The sequence below is a fragment of the Salmo trutta genome, chromosome 28 (genome assembly GCF_901001165.1).
Source record: "Salmo trutta chromosome 28, fSalTru1.1, whole genome shotgun sequence".
Lineage (NCBI taxonomy): Eukaryota > Metazoa > Chordata > Actinopteri > Salmoniformes > Salmonidae > Salmo > Salmo trutta.
The window spans coordinates 28,276,686-28,290,245 of NC_042984.1; the positions used below are offsets into that span (position 1 = coordinate 28,276,686).

At 44.3% G+C, this 13,560-nt stretch overlaps 1 protein-coding gene across 2 annotated transcripts in view; it reads right to left on the bottom strand.

The window, feature by feature from the left end:
• Nucleotides 1-922: 922 nt before the first annotated feature.
• LOC115165938 (plexin A3) overlaps nt 923-13,560 on the bottom strand; it is a 125,993-nt gene continuing 113,355 nt past the window's right edge. Inside the window, exons 20-32 of one of the 2 annotated variants that reach the window (XM_029719471.1) lie at nt 12,151-12,385; nt 11,564-11,706; nt 10,728-10,984; nt 10,530-10,596; nt 8,297-8,443; nt 3,594-3,753; nt 3,088-3,191; nt 2,861-2,957; nt 2,563-2,753; nt 2,273-2,442; nt 1,423-1,635; nt 1,173-1,323; nt 923-1,038 (exon numbers count right to left, since the gene is read on the bottom strand). In XM_029719471.1, the coding sequence (XP_029575331.1) occupies nt 943-1,038; nt 1,173-1,323; nt 1,423-1,635; nt 2,273-2,442; nt 2,563-2,753; nt 2,861-2,957; nt 3,088-3,191; nt 3,594-3,753; nt 8,297-8,443; nt 10,530-10,596; nt 10,728-10,984; nt 11,564-11,706; nt 12,151-12,385 (2,031 nt within the window). In that variant the 3' untranslated portion in view covers nt 923-942. Of the gene's footprint in view, nt 1,039-1,172; nt 1,324-1,422; nt 1,636-2,272; nt 2,443-2,562; nt 2,754-2,860; nt 2,958-3,087; nt 3,192-3,593; nt 3,754-8,296; nt 8,444-10,529; nt 10,597-10,727; nt 10,985-11,557; nt 11,707-12,150; nt 12,386-13,560 lie in introns of both variants that reach the window. The other variant, XM_029719470.1, reaches the window with a different exon arrangement.

The window sequence follows — 13,560 nt, forward strand, 5'->3', positions numbered from 1 at the left end:
CGGGGATCTAAGTATAATTAGTTGGACAGTTACAGTAGGGGTGGAACGTCTACGAGGAGAGGGCTTCACTTCCTGCAACACAAAGGCAAGCTTTAAAACTCTGGACTCTGAGCTGAGCCTCACCATCAGCAAAGGTCCATTTGGCCCCAAATTTCAAGAACAAAAAAATTAAGAAAAAGAAAAAGGCGCTTTGTCGCTATGGCATTTGAGAGACGAGGGGGATGGCCCAGCCTCAGCCCCAACACGCCCCTCAATTTGTCACTTAATTAGGCCTCTGGTGCTTCCAGAATTTGGTCTCTTTTGTCCATACACTGCCTCCATCACCCACTGGCATTGAACCTCCAATCCTAACACAACAAAACAGAGCCTCAAAGCTTTCCTTTGGGGCCAATAGGTTATGGTTTACTACTTGTATCTTACAATACTTGTAGTAAAGCCCATACGTTTCTAGATAAAATCCAGTCCACACCTAAATGTTACTTTTCAGCACTTTGTACAATTATTATCCCAGACCAAAAGCTACTCTTCCCATGGCACTAGCTTGGCAATTCAGAACAGTTTCCAAAGCAACTTACTCTATGCCTCTATTGGAATGTATCTCATAGTATCCACAGTAGTCCTCTTCCATTAGATTAGACAGTTACTAAAGAGTCTGTCATTGAAAAGGCCAGTGTGGAGAAAAAAACGACTTAGAATGTTTCACTGGCAATGGCAGGTAGAGGTTTGAGGGAGTGAGGATATTGGGCACAGAATCTGGTCAGTAGACATTGGGCTTAATGTGCTGTGCTGTGGTTCGTTGTGTTGATTGTCCAGTGTCTTATGTCCTCATTTTTACTAGCACACGCTGTGGATGTTCCAACACAGGTCCATTCCCCAGTTCAACCAACCCCCCCCCCCCCCCCCTTCCACCCGACCCCTGACCCCCCGTTCCATCCTCCGCTCTCAGCTGCTGCCCGACATCAGGTTAATGGCTTGTTCCAGTTTGTGTCGCAACTTGTGTTTGCGGCAGTACCCATCCCTGTCCAGTGCTGTCAAAATCTGAACAGAAGAGTAAGAGAAAGAATTCCTCAACATTAATAAGAACGTTCATTTACATTACATTTAGGTATAAAATAAATTCACCTTTGCAATATGAGGATTAATAGAGCACAGGATTGGCCCATGCCTCTTACCTCCTCTTTGTACTTGTTAATGTAGAAGTAGAGCTCACTGAGAGCACTGAGAGTGTTGAACTCGGTGCCATGGAGACGAGACTGCTCCACCAGATAGGCATCCATGTCCTGGTCACTGATGGTAGGCATCTTACTGATATCTCTGTAGTACCTGACACAAGCAAAGAGACACAAGAGCGCTCAGTGTTTGACTCTTTGAGAGAAAAGTCGATATGACAGCAAATAAAATGGATGTTAACTGAAATCGTACCTCTCCACCCAGCTCTTGTAGTTGGGGATGTCTTTAGCGTACAGCAGCTTGTTGGAGGGCGAGTCCTTGCCCAGGCGGTGCTCTGAGGTAGAGCAGGAGTCCATGAAGGTCTGGGCCACCACAGACAGACAGGCGTCCGTGATGCTGCTCTTGTGGATGTCAAACACAAACTGGGGGTTCTTGATCACGTTCACCCAGAAACGCAGGGGCAGACTGTCAGAGAGAAAGCAGAGAAACAGTAGGATTAAAGGGTTGGGACCATTATAAGGTAATCTTAGAGTTAGAAACATGTATTAAAGTGTCACTCCACAATGATACAATAGTTGGCAATACAAAATACAGATTTTAAAAGCCACATTGTGGACCACTCAAATTAAGCTATGAGACAATAAAAGCAGTCACAGTCATGGTACTGTATGGTACAATCTTATGAATTTTAATTCATTAAATCTATATTCCAAGTGTCCCATTTTAGTCATTTGTCATAAACACTTGACTAAAAAGACTCAGTTCTATACCTTTATAAAACGAAAGTCAAAAGCAACAGTGGTGAGGGAAAACTCCCTTTGGCTGAGGAAGAACCGGAAATTGCACATCATTCTTGTCATTACTCCCTCCTTTGAAAAGTTGATTATGGAGTGGGCTTGTGAGTATGCCTGTGCCATTCCTGGGAGGCTAGTAGCTCTGACTCATTAGTGGCCATTTAAAACAGCCAAGAAGACTGAGACAGATTGAGACAGAGGTCCCAAACTCTTTTACCAAGTGCACAGATACAGCTTGGGTTCCATAGGCTTATTTAAGGGGCAGCTATAAGAAACAGGGGCAGATAGAGAGGTAACTCTGTGCTCACCAGTTGCTCTTCCAGGTGTGGCGGACGTCCGGGTCAGTGATCTGCCTCCTGTCGGCCTGCTCGTCCAGGAAGTCAAACATATACTTAATGGCCAGAGGGAGGGCACTGCCGCGATGGGCCGTGCTGAACACCGTCTCAAACAAATCATCTACAAACTTCTGCAGAGTTCCCTGTAGGGTGATCAGACAAGTGGTGTTAACACAGTGTCCAAGAAAGGAACGTGTGCCTGGCAACGATACATTATCATGACACATTATGAGACAATTCACAAAAATACAACGAAAAGAGACCTTGGTTGCCAGTAGGCGGGTGAGATAGATCTCAGACACCATCTTGCTGCCGCGGTCGCCCTCCCGTTGGTCAGCGTGCTCGTGGTTCTTGACCAGGTGCCAGAGCTTGGTGCCAGTCTCCTGGTCAGGGGTGATCATGGGGGCCCGGGAGCGCAGGCTGTCTGGGCTGCTGGACGTCCTCAGGAGGCTCTCTGGAAACACAACGACACACAGTCAGATACTGTAGGAGGCTGGGTGGGGCCAGGCTTTCAAACAGCACTGTAGGTATGGAAAACCTGAAAGGGTCATTGATACGTACCATAGCGGCTCAGAGAGCGGGTGAAGGTAAATGAGTTAGCAATGTTGTAGGCTGAGACCTGCTTCTGGACCAAGGCTACCAGAGAACCATCGGTCACCTGGAGGAGGAGAGATCTTTAATGTTGTATCATCAAATGATTGACCATCAATATGATAGTATTTGTCTTTGTGTGTGAATAATGTGGATGAGTATTATGTGGATGTGTCCAGCTGCTGTTGCTGTCTGACCTGGTAGTGGGCCAAGGTGTTGAGCCTCTTCCAGTCACTCTCGATCTTTGTTGTGACGTCCTCATCTTGAAGGATAATTCTGGTCAGTCTACCTTGTCGCCACTCTGTGAGGACATAAAAAAACAACAGAAAATGTGTTAGATCTGATTAGTTTAATCTGTATCTTTAGTTTCAACAGGGAATCACTATTAGCCAATGTTGCAATTAGTTACAATAAATCCTTCACAATAAATCCTTCATACCCAAGAAGACTCAAGGCTGTAATCGCTGCCAAAGTAAAGGGTCTGAATACTTATGCAATTAAGGTATTTCAGTTTTCTTTTTCTTTTTTGTGCAAAAATGTCTAAAAACCTGTTTTCGTTTTGTCATTATGGGGTATTGTGTGTAGATTTATGAGGATAAAAATGTAATTTAATCCATTTTAGAATAAGACTGTAATGTAAGAAAATGTGGAAAAAGTTTAGGGGTCTGAATACTTTCCGAATGCACTGTATATAGGTTCTTACCCAGGTCCATGTCGTCAGCCTGGGGTCTCTGGGAGTAGGGGATGCCCTTGTACACAGCGTCCAGCAGCTTGTCCTTCACCTGAGTGACCGTGTCACAGTTCAGCACCTTCACCGGGATCTCCGTGCCTGCCTCGCCCTCCGGAGGGATACACATCAGAGTCTGGGGAGGGAGAAACCACAGGGCCGTCAGTACTAGGGATGATGCACTGTCAAACTTTTGTATAACTTCAGACAATCATTTTGAAAGTAGAGCTCACGAGCCGAAAGTGGTCCCCGAAAATTGTATACTACGTCACATATGAGCAGATATGTGCACCACGTTATTGCTTTCTCAATCTCTCTCTGCTGTGTCCACTTGGGCGCGCCCTGCAACCACATTGGATAATGCTGGGCAGGCCTTTTGCTAGCTGTCACTCAAATGGCGAGGGGCAAGCTCATTGGCTAAAACTCAAATTACCAGGGGGCTGGCGCACGTGGGGTAAAATGGAGCAAAAATGGCGCTGCACAGCTTCCAGAAAACAGTCGCTTTCAAACTAGGGATTTTGTGGCTAATTGAGGTAAAACAGTAATTCTGCTGATAGATTATGCGTGTATGAACTACACATTGACACATCCATCCCAAAGCGGGAGGTTTAAAAAAAGACTTACTAGGCGTTATAGTACCGTTCGATCTCTTTAAAGAAAGAGAGAGATTTTGACTGCAATTTCCTCAGATGTTTGTTTTTTAGGAATCATTTAATATGTAATTTTATCAATAGTCCCCCCAGATATATTAACTGCATTGTCGACAATGAAGATTTCATCTGTTTGAAGACAATCACCGAAGAATAAAAGCGATCTGGAGGACACATTTATGAGCCATCCTTAGGTCAATATAAAATTGACAGAGGACATTGATTTAACTACCAACAAGGATTTATATGACACAATGTACCATAGTTAAAAGGAGGAGATTGAGGATAGAAAGCAACCACATAACATATTTTTAACAGATCTGGCACCCCTTCACAGCTCACTCAGTCACAATATAGAGAAGTCAGGCTCTATTTGGGAAACTGTCATTATAACAAATGAAGATGCATTCAGCCTAATTTGCAACTTGCATTGACAGATTAACTAGCATAAAGGAGTGGTGTCACAACGAGGCCATCCTCTGAGTTCATATACAAACTCTATGCAGGGATTATCATGTCACTGTATAGTGGACATAAATAATAGATTCTCTATTGTCTACTGGCTAATGTTTTTCTGTAAACTAGTGTGCCATGTTGCTAAGTTAATATTGACGGACGATAAAAAATGATGCTGTAGGCCTGACAGGTTTTCTGTGCTCAACACTATTTCGCTAGAGGAATCCTGACTATTGGAAAAACATTGATTCTTGTTTTCACACAATCTACTAACTAAAACGCCATCAAATGACCTACGATGGCTCTTGGAATAACAAAGGTGAAGTATCCATCCGAAAAGGTCTATGATAGTGACCAGAGAGTAGAGGGGTCTACTGGGCATGTACACGCCATGCTGCCAGTCCATATAAATTCACGAGGAGACCTTTGGTGTGGGCTGGGTGCGTTAATCAGGTGATTAGCACAGTGTGCAGCTGGCACAGGGTACCACAGACATCTGTACCACTGCCACTCACTGATCATTAGCAAAGTCAATTTCCTCTTTGCCATGCACTGGAAATAGTTAACAAGTGGGGCATTTGTGATTAAAAACCAATTATAAAGCAAATTATAGGAATTCTCAAGGAATGGGAGAATCCTCATCATTTGAGGAGGTCCAAGGCCAAGCAAGTTCTGACAAGGGAAGATTTGTGGCACCTTGGTGGTAAAAGATGGTACAGTGCCTTCAGAAAGTATTCATACCCCTTATACTTATACCACATTTTGTTGTGTTACAGCCTGAATTCAAAATCAATGCAATATTTAAAAAATATCACCATCTACAGTTTGTAGAAGCACCTTTGGCCGCAATTACAGCTGTGAGTCTTTCTGGCTAAGTTTCTAATACCCTTTACAGACACAGAACACTGCTACAGTAACGTGCTAATAGCGACAATTGATAACCTTTCAGACAATTAAAAAAATGTATTTTCATACAGTAGAATTCTGCTCCGGCATAGAATATTCTGTATTGTTTCCCTGACAACAACAAACGTTGCTGATTGATGTGCTGTTGTGTTGTTTTCATGCCGTTTTTTTATGGTAGGGTAGCTAGATGTGTTTTCTTTCTACTAAATGTCTTGGTATGTCATGTTATTTAATGAACTTTAAAATACTTTTTTTTAAGGAGAGAGTGATCTGTGTGCAGGCAGCTTGAGATTATTTGATCGACAGTTCTGGTTGCCTAGTGATGGACATTAGTCTCGCTTCAAAAGCGGCATTCCTTTACAGACAAGTAAAATGCCTGTTCAGTGGCGCTTCGAAACTATCTCCAGAGAAGGTTTAGTTTTGGCATTTAAAAAGCTGTAGTGTACCCTTACACACAAACAAACATGCCGTAGCGGAGACGCTGTCAAGGCAGCACATTCCATGTGTCTGAAAAGGGTATAAGAGCTTTTCACACCTGGATTGTGCAACATTTACCCATTATTATTTTTAAAATTCTTCAACCTCTGTCATATTGGATGTTGATCATTGCTAGAGAACCATTTTCAGGTCTTGCCATTGATTTTCCAAGTAGATTTCAGTCAAAACTGTAACTCGGCCACTCAGGAACATTCACTGTCTTCTTGGTAAGCAACTCCAGTGCAGATTTGGCCTTGTGTTTTAGGTTATTGTCCTGCTGAAAGGTGAATTCATCTTCCAGTGTCTGGTGGAAACAGACTGAACCAGGATTTGTGCTTAGCTCCACTCCGTTTCTTTTTTTATCCTGAAAAACTCTCCAGTTCTTAACGATTACAAGCATACCCATAACATAATGCAGCCACCACTATGCTTGAAAATATGGAGAGTGGTACTCAGTAATGTGTTGTATTGGATTTGCCCCAAACATAACACATCCTGAATTCAGGACAAAAAGTGAATTGCTTTGCCACATTTTTTGCAGTATTACTTTAGTGCCTTGTTGCATGTTTTGGAATATTTATATTCTGTACAGGCTTCCAGTTCCCTCTGTTAATTAGGTTAGTATTGTGGAGTAACTACAATGTCTGTTTTCTCCTATCACAGCCATGCCATCATTGGCCTCATGGTGAAATCCTTGAGTATTTTCCTTCCTTTCTGGCAACTGAGTTAGGATGGACGCCTGTATCTTTGTAGTGACTGGGTGTATTGATACACCATCCAAAGTGTAATGAATAACCATGTCACCATGCTCAAAGGGATATCCAATGTCTGCTTTTTAATTTTGTACCAATAGGTGCCCTTCTTTGCCCTTCTTTTACTTATTGACTCAAGACATTTCAGCTTTTAATTATTTATTAATTTGTAAAAAATAAATACAAAAAATAACAATTCCACTTTGACATTATGGGGTATTGTGTGTAGACCAATGACAATACATCTCAATTTAATCAATATTAAATTCAGGCTGTGACACAACAAAAAGTGGAAAAAGTCAAGGGGTGTGAATACTTTCTGTGTATCTATGGTCCATAGGATAACTTCACAGTATCAGAGTATCAAATACTGAAGTACTTCCCAGTAAAGTTGCCAGTCTTGGTTAATGCCATTTAAAGGGATACAAGAGATAACCATGAATGATAGTTATCGATAGAGTGTACAGATGGCCCTAGATTTATCAATAACAGAGCCTCCATCATCCATAGGTGGTACAGATTATGAGTGATTTAAGGGTATATGGAAGCAGGGGGCATAAAGCCGTCCTATAGGGTTGACCTTTACTGGGGTTCCCCAGGGCCAGACAGCTCCTCGGGGAGCATCTGTCTCTTTAGGGCTAATTCCTCTGACATCTGCCATTCCTTCTATCGATCCCTCTGAAGGAGGTAGAGATGAACCTGTCCTGAGTTGATGCTGCAGTGTTTATCAGGCAGTGTGCTCGCGAGTGAAGGCCTCCGATGCAGATTCATAGAGAAGTGGAAGGGTGGGTGTGGGACGGGCTACCAGTGTATCCTATTGTTATTTTTCCGTATAAATAACTAATATGAGGTAATATTTAGAGAATTCCTGTGCTGTTTCTATTTTTTATTCGCAAATGTGGGGTGTGACGCTTTTATGTGGAAGTCAATGGGTTGCTGACGGTGAGTAAATCAATAATTGTTTAAGTGTAGTATTTCCTGGCAGTGCTGCTTGGCCGTCTCGTTGGGGAGAGAGCGATGTGGTGGGAAGGTTTGTTTTATGGGCAGACAATAAATGCTTGATTTGTTTGAATCATTACTGGCCCGCAGCAGGTCATTGTGTGATTGAGTGATGAGTGGGTTCGTTCCAAGAGACCTCCCTCACCCATACAGCCCCAGCTCTCCTACCACTGCCTACACTGGGATCCCACAGCCAATGGGGGAGCCACAGCCCACATCACTTCCTCAGTAACATGACAGGTGATTTCCATGGCAAAGCATGCTAAACATCCTCCTGTTTGTTTTGCTTCTGCAACCACATTAAGAGAGAATCAGTACATGGATTCATCTTGCTGTCCTGGGACTGAGGGGGTTGGCTCCGTTGGGCCACACTCAAATGAAACATGAAACTGGTGTGTGAGAGCTGTGTGTGTGTGTGTGGAGGAGGGTCCTTCCTTACCAGCTGTTTGTAGTCAATCTGCTGTCTGATGAGCTTGTCCTCACTGAGGGAGTAGCGTGCCTCTCCGGTGATGGAGTCTATAGGCCCCTTCTCCATCTGCTGCTTGATGGCACAGTACAGCATGAACAGAGGCTCGCCCGCACACTCCTGAGAGAGAGAGAGAGAGAGAGAGAGAGAGGGAGAGGGAGAGGGAGAGGGAGAGGAGAGAGAGAGAGAGAGAGAGGGAGAGGGAGAGGGAGAGGGAGAGGGAGAGGGAGAGGGAGAGGGAGAGGGAGAGGGAGAGGGAGAGGGAGAGGGAGAGGGAGTGGAGAGGGAGTGGGGAGAGGGAGTGGGGAGAGGGAGTGGGGAGAGGGAGTGGGGAGAGGGAGTGGGGAGAGGGAGTGGGGAGAGGGAGTGGGGAGAGGGGCGGAGGGGGCAGAGGGGGAAAGAGTAAAAGCGGAAGAGAGGGAGTGATTGGGAGAAGGGGAGAGGGATCGGCAATCACATCCCTTTCAGACAGCGTAGTGAAGAGTGGGGAAGTTACCAATTACCCACTTACAGGCTTTTGATTACTAACCAGTGATACTGAGAACACTATTATTTAGTTCTTAAGGCTGATTAATTTGACATCATTAATTACAACGTGACATCCTGAGTCTCAAGCTGCTCGCACAGAGTGGCCTTCCAGCCCAGACAAACAGAGGACAATGGACAATCTACCAGGCTTCCAAATCCTGCTGCCAATGAGCAAATGGAGCAATATTCAAATCCATACTCAAACAAAGGAAACCCTAAACACACAAACGACCCCAAATTGTCAAATTGAAGTAGGGCAATGAGAGTATGAGCAGCATTCAGTAAAACTGATTGGTCATGCTGGGATGTGTCAGTGATTTTCTGTATTACTGAACTGTGTTCAAGGACATGCTCTTCTGTGGTCTTAATCTGTAAAGTTGAGTTGACGTCATATTTAATAACATCACAACTACAGATTTCAAGTTACTATCCAGAATTTCTTCTCAGTTGAAAACCAGTCAAACTTCTATATTTTTCCAGACCATGTCCGATGAGATTAAATCCTCAGATCATTTATTCTTCACTAAATGGGGGAGATGCTGAAAATGCTAAGTACGTTTTTTGTTTGTTTTCAGAACTTTATAAATCTTAACATGGCATTACATTTGTTATTTTAAACAACTCTAGAACATTTACCTTCCCGAATATTTAAAAACATTTTTTAACTAGGCAAGTCAGTTAAGAACAAATTCTTATTTACAATGACGGCCTAGGAACAGTGGGTTAACTGCCTTGTTCAGGGGCAGAATGACAGATTCATACCTTTTCAGCTCAGGGATTCGATCTTGCAACCCTTTGATTACTGGCCCAACACTCTAACCACTAGGCTACCTGCCACCCCCATCTACCCTAAGGTACTGAACTCCCCCAGTTAAGATATATATTTGTGTTAAAAAAAAAATGTTTTGCAGTGATAAGCCTTGCTAAGAAAGCTGAATATTGCTATGCAAGCTGAATATGAAAATGTGAAAGTTAATTCTGAATAGAGGTTTAAGTAAGGCTTGTGGAAACATTTCAGGGTAATTACTTGGGGAGACTGGGGAGATGGCCAAAACACTTTAACATCTGCACTGATGTAACTTAAATTTACTTGGCTGCCATCCATAGCTACATTCCAAGAGTCATTTCAGGCCTGAACGCTCAATGGGCCTGATGTTCTTGTCCTTAACGTGAATGGCCATTTCCATCCAACCCCAGAGTAAAGCAGGAGCAGCATATGGGCAGGAAAAACACAGAAAGACCATTTTGGTTGGTGGATGTGGTTAGACAAAATGACCACAACTGGCCCTGGAGTGATTCCCCGATATGGTTTATGCTGTGGTCGTGCTGTGTGTGCACTCAACTGTGCTGCGGTCACACAGAGTGAGAATGAACAGCACCAGGACCATGATTAGTCAAAGAACTCCACCTCCACTCCACCAATATAATTACAAGTCACAGATTACACTAATAATAGTCATTAAAGATCATTTCACAGAATTTCAGGTTCAAAAATGAAAACGTGTACAGAAAGAATACAGTCCACAGTGTTGCTTTAGGCCTACTTGTGTTTCAGCCAAACAGACATTTTTTTGGAATAAATCACAAACATAAATCTTCTGCTATGTACCTAAATCTCTCTTCTCTGAACCTACATTAACCCTCAGTTAGAAATAAATCGGAACACCATTAGAATTACCTTGAGGAATCGATGCAGCAGAAACGTAAACCAGTTGGTGAGCATCTTCTCTGCCACAGACTCTGTCCTACAGGAGAGATGAGACACCGGTCAGTTTCAACAACACGTGTCCTGTACACATACAGCATGAGTAGAGGTGTTAGTGAGGGAGCGAGAAGAGAACACCCAGCCCGTTTCTCTACAGGTAAGTAGCCTCACCGTCGGAGCAGCAGTTTGGGATGGTTGCGATTCTCAAGGTTCTTCTCGATGAGGTCTGCCAGCAGCTGTTTGAGCACCATGGTGGCATACTCCATGCGGCCCTGCAGCGCGGCCATGAGCAGAGAGGCCACGTTGCCGCGATCCCGCATGGAGAAGGACCTCTGGGCCTCCAGGGTGTGGATGAAGGTCAGCAGAAACATCTTATTGTGCAGCAGCTGGCTGAACAGACGCAGGGCTTTCTCCACATTGGCCGGGGACTGAAGGACAGGACACAGGAGGATGGGGGGTGTACACAAATCACATTTCAAAGGGGGTGGTGTACACAGAGGTGGGAATAGACAAAAGGAGGTCCAAAGGGTTAAGAGGGGAGAGGGATAGAGGGAGAGAGAGGGGGAAAGTGTAAGAGAAAAAGGGGGAGAGAAAATTGTTTGTCTTTTGTAGCATGAGTATTACATGGAGTACCAGATAAAAACTTGACTATTTTCCAAACATTTCTGAGGCAGTCTCTAGACGAGTAGTCTACGGAGGCCTGGTGGGGCTCCTGGTTTGATTCTGCCTCAGGTTTTAATTAAAAAGAAAAGAGGTTGAGAGGAGAAGAAAAGAGGTTGCTCTGAAGTTCAGCACTAAGAGAGGAGTACTGCTGGCTACTGATCTTGGGGGATTTTTAAACAGGATCTAGCGCTTTTTATATTCCTTTATTTTTTGGGCAGTGAGTTACAGTACAAGAAAAATGAACCTCATGGAAGCATGCTCTTCTCAGTTACCAAGACAAGTGAAGATAGAAACACAAGGCAGTGAAGTGAAGGGAGCTGGCGCTGTACTTCTCTTACACTTACATCCAGCTCCTTGAGGACGGGGTGCTCCTCGATGCCGGGGAACATGACTCTCATGGTGTAGGTGCGGTACTCCAGGAAGGGGATCTTCACTCCGTCCATGTCATTGGTCAGCTCCTGGATGTCTGTCTGCAGCTCAGCGAATGCTATGTTGACAGAAGCAGAGGAGACAAACCTCTGAGTCACTGGATGCTTTGATAATCCTCATACTGTACACAGTCAGCTGTGTGACATGAGGAATACTTATTTTACCTCGTACAGAGTCAACATCTGAGAAAACATATGGTAAAGAATGTGGAGTGATTAACTTGTGCTGTATCATATTGTCACATATCTACTACAAGAGCATCACAGTAACAGAAACTGTTCAGAGCAGGCAAATTCTGATAGCACCCTTGTCACTACTCTTACAAAAGTACACACAGCTCTCTGATAAGAGAACATCAAAATAACCTGCGAGCACTGGTGTCATTTCAGTGACGGCCATGCGTGTGGAACGCATACACATAAACCTGTTTTTAAGTGGTCATGGTGAAAAGGACAGGAGAGAAATAGGAGAAGGAAGAAGGTCATAAGACCAGTGCTCCTACCTTCTTTACACTCCAGGGCCACTCTGGACTCCAGGTTGTCCATCTGCAGCTGCAGGCGTTTCAGGGTGCGGTCAGCATCCCGGGTCTTCCTCTTGTAGGCGATGAGTACGGCGATGATGGCGATGAGAAGCACCCCTCCTCCCGCCCCGATCCCGATGATGGCCGGCAGGGTGAGGGTGCTGTCGGAGTAGATGTGCAGGGTGCCTGGGAAGTACTCCAGACCACCCACCACAATCTGGAGGAGAAACGCAGAGATGGAAAAATGTGTCTCTGTGATACGAAGGGTTTCATAAGTACAGTATGTAGCAGAGACTCAGAGATACGTGACCCAGGTTCATTGGAGCCCCTTCTAACATCTCCTTTTTAAACTTCAGGCCAATTACTGATGGCCTCCAACAGGTTTGGCTAACGAGTTTCACCTTTACCCGCCCATTCCACTCTTGCTGTGTGCTTTAATTATTGAGTGGAGTGGATGGAAGGGGACAGGGAGAACGCCACTCTGCTGTCTGTGTGTCTGTCTGTTGCTGTGCTGTGTGTCAGGTCATTAACACAGCTGGCCCAGCCTTCTCGCTATGCCATGCATCTCCATCCTTCCCTCCCCCTGGGAGGGAGATCACTCCACCTCACCCATCACCGCTACCGCTCTCTCCTCTCTCTATCTTCCCTCTCTCCCCCTCTCTTTGATCTCAGCTTTGATTTGTAAACGTACCCTTCTCTCCACAGCTGACTCTATTGATCTGATGAAATTGAGTCTGAGCGTTTCACTGAATCAACAGCCAGTTACCTCGTCCAGGCGTGTTAATGTCAAGTCAATACCATAGGATCAGGACGATGCCTTTGATACAAAAAGTAAACAAGCTGCCACACTCCAGACTAAATCTACCTGCTTCTAATCATTCTGTGCCGTGACTGTCTTGGCAGCTGGCACTGTATAAGAATACATAGATAACTGCTTATGACACTTGCAGTTATCAAATTGACCAGACTGCCCTCTGCCGATTAAATCACCTGCTCCGACAATGGTTGTCTGTCCATAAAACTGTTTAAAAAAGAATTGCATTTCATCAATCCAAGATGATTATTTTTCACCTTTACTGCTTAAGCCCACAGCTGAAATCATTGTGCGCTGAAGCGTGCCTGTAATAAAGAGAGGTAGTCCTGTCTGGCATTGATGATAATGCTCCGAGCTGCGGAGTCAACAGATAGTTAGATTAAATGGGAAATTGCTTGTATCAGCAGGCCTCCGTAATCATCATAAGTGCTTAATGCAGGATGACCCTTTCCCATTTGACCTTCACATTGGTTGGATTTGCATTCAAGTTAAAAAACATCCAGACAGCCAGAGCTATTATAGAATTGATTATGGATGTACAAAGCCCTCAGAGTCAGACATGTTCCCAAATAGCACAG